The sequence below is a fragment of the Lactuca serriola genome, chromosome 7 (genome assembly GCF_051521515.1).
Source record: "Lactuca serriola cultivar US96UC23 chromosome 7, Lser_US96UC23_V15, whole genome shotgun sequence".
Classification (NCBI taxonomy): domain Eukaryota; kingdom Viridiplantae; phylum Streptophyta; class Magnoliopsida; order Asterales; family Asteraceae; genus Lactuca; species Lactuca serriola.
In genome coordinates this window covers 97,624,739-97,627,736 of record NC_136414.1, presented here as the reverse complement: position 1 = coordinate 97,627,736, position 2,998 = coordinate 97,624,739, and the positions used below count along the sequence as shown (strand labels likewise).

Below are 2,998 nucleotides of genomic sequence, written 5' to 3'. Positions count from 1 at the left end.
CAATAAAGGGCCTGAACAACTGGTTCATCACACGCATAAATGTACTAGGAGCGTTTGATAAACCGAAAAGCATCACCAACCACTCATACAATCCTTCACGAGTCTTGAAGGCAGTCTTCCACTCATCCCCAGGCCTAAGTCAAATCTGATAGTACCCACTCTTCAAGTCCAGTTTCGTAAAGATAGAGGCACCGCTAATCTGGTCAAGTAGGTCATCAAGTCGAGGAATTGGAAATCTATACCTCACCGTGATCTTATTGATGGCGCGACTATCAACACACATACGCCAAGTACCATCCTTTTTAGGAGTCAACAAAGCAGGAACAGCACACGGGCTCACGCTCTCCCGAACATGACCTTTTGAAATCAAATCCTCCACCTGTCGTCGCAACTACTCATGCTCTCCGGGACTCATTCTGTAATGTGGCCTATTAGGCAACTTAGCTCCTGGTTGTAAATCAATATGATGTTGGATGTCACGTAAAGGTGGCAAACCATCAGGTAATTCATTAGGGAAAACATCAGCAAATTCCTTGAGCAGAGGAACCTTAGCCTCAGGAATTTCAACCTCCTTAGCGACTTCCTTCCCGAGCAATACAAAAATTTCACCTTCTGCATCCAACTCGTCTTCAAACTGATTAAGGGTTAGTAGAGTACCCGAAGGTCTCGGAACTGGCTCATTTGGCTTACTGGGAACCAATGTTATCTTCACACCACCAAACAAGAAACTGTAAGTGTTAGTCCGCCCGTTATGATCTATGTTACGATCATACTCCCAAGGTCTGCCCAACAACAAATGACATGCATCCATAGCAACCACATCACACCACACATCATCTTTATACGTGGTACCAATAGAAAATTGAACAAGGGCTCGTTTAGATATAGTGACCTCGCCACCCTTCTTAAGCCACTCTAGCCTGTAAGGCTTAGGGCGATTTTCTGTTTTCAAAGCCAACTTTTGAACTGCTTCTTCAGATATAAGGTTATCACAACTTCCTGAATCAATAACAAAAGTACAAACCTTTCCTAAAATAGTACATGTCGACTGAAAGATGTTGTGTTTGAGCCAATCATCACCAACAACTTTTGGTGTAAAACAAGACCGCCTTACCACCAAATTTACCCCCACATCTCTAGTTACAACTTCCTCTTCGCATTGATGCTGTTCGTCATACACAGGGGGATCTTCGTAATTTTCACCGGCATCATCATTTTGCCAATCATCTTGCTCAGCAAACAAATGTCGTTTTTCGACCTTCTTGCACTCTGATTGTAGGTGACCTATCTCCCCACAACTAAAACACTTCAAGCTGCTACTAACAGTTGTCCTAGGATTTGGTCCAACACTGTTAGATGTCGGTCTATGTTGATTAGGCACAACACGGGGAACCATACCACCCGTCCCGGGACTTCCTCCAATATTGGCAGTTGAAGACGAACCGCCCACCCGACGACTTTGTTTCTCAAAAGCCAACGCCCGTTGGTGCACTTCAGAAATAGATACCGGGTCAAACATATTTACAGAGTCCATGATTTGGACCCGTAGACCCCCAATACATCGAGCAACGAGTTGTTCCTCTATCTCCTGAATATCATTTCGGGCAATCAATTGGTAGAACTTAGTTGTGTAATCGTCAACTGATTTGGCACCCTGCTTCAGATTTTGCAACCGTTGGTACATCAACCTTTGAAAATTATGGGGTAGGAAGTTGGATTGTAAACACTTCTTCATCTTCCTCCAAGTCACGACCTTTGACTTTCTGAGCCTGTCTCGTGTTAGTTTCAGTTGTTGCCACCATGCAGATGCCCTACCACGTAGCCTGGTAGCAATCAATGACACTCTTTTTTTTTCAGGGACTTCTTTGAACTCAAAAACTTCCTCAACAGTAGCCAACCAGTCGATGAACCCCTCTGGATTCAAACTGACCCCGTCGAATTCTGGGATATCAATCCTCATTCCGGCCTCCCAACGCCTATTGTCACCTCTATGATCACGCCTTGGCCGCCTTTCTAGATCATCTTCAGAATATGAACCGTAACTGCAGCTGAACGGGTTCCCAAAGTCACCATCTTCCACTTGAGAATGTGTTCGAGACCTTTGCCCTCCTCGATTCATCAGTTCGACCATCCTATCCGTCAGTTGGTCAACCATTTGATCCATGCTCTCCTCCATTCGTGCCATAATACGTTCTTCTAATTCTTGCTCATGAATATTAGCGGGCGTCCTGTTTCTCCTCGGAGGCATTTTGAACCAGGAATTCGGCTCTGATACCAATTGATGCAGCACAAAAAAAACAACACAAAGATAACCAAGAATGAACCTGTTGATTCTAAAAGAATAGCCAGGACAATCTCTTCAAAACCACGTTGATTCTACGAATACCGTTGGATTGGCTTCAAAATCTGGGTTACCACACAGAATTTGGGAGAAAATCAAAAGTTCATAAAATTGATGATTGACCATCCAAATTACATCAAAAATAGTTAAATAAGAAGCATAAATTAAAATGAAACCCTAAAAGTCCATGGGCCAAATACAAACCCAAAAACAAAACCCAAAAATTAAGGAAAAATAACAAAATTGCTCATAACTCCATTTAGAAAGCGATTTCTGGACTCAAAAATGGGTAAGTCCCCTTCGGGTACTTATCTAGACGTGCTCCTTGCTACAAGCTTCGATTTGACTAGTCGTAGGCCCGAAACGGAGATTCGTAGCCAAAGTTATGGCCATTTTCGTGAAGCCCCTTTAGTCACATGATCGTGGGCCTCTAGGAACGCAAGGGCCCGATCCTCCACACTAGGGCCCGCATCAGACACCCTGCTTATTTGGTCAGTTGGGTTAGAATTGGTGACCCGTGTTTGAGTTAAACTGCTATCTAGGTTGGAGATTCTTGAATTTAAGCTTTTTAATTATTTTTCATATGAATTTTGTGGGACTTTGAATGAAACAAAAACGGATTGCACCTTCTTGATCAATTAATCAAGTTCATTAATC

General features: G+C 43.2%; 1 protein-coding gene across 1 annotated transcript; it reads right to left on the bottom strand.

Annotated features, from left to right (window-relative positions):
- Positions 1–391: 391 nt before the first annotated feature.
- On the bottom strand, positions 392–2,248 carry LOC145064248 (uncharacterized). Its single transcript, XM_079011731.1, has one exon. It carries the CDS (start codon positions 2,246–2,248, stop codon positions 392–394), a length of 1,857 nt encoding a protein of 618 aa, XP_078867857.1.
- Positions 2,249–2,998: the final 750 nt, after the last annotated feature.

Excerpts from the sequence above, each read along its gene's own strand:
- LOC145064248 (XM_079011731.1), bottom strand. The coding sequence starts at position 2,248 with ATGCCTCCGAGGAGAAACAGGACGCCCGCTAATATTCATGAGCAAGAA.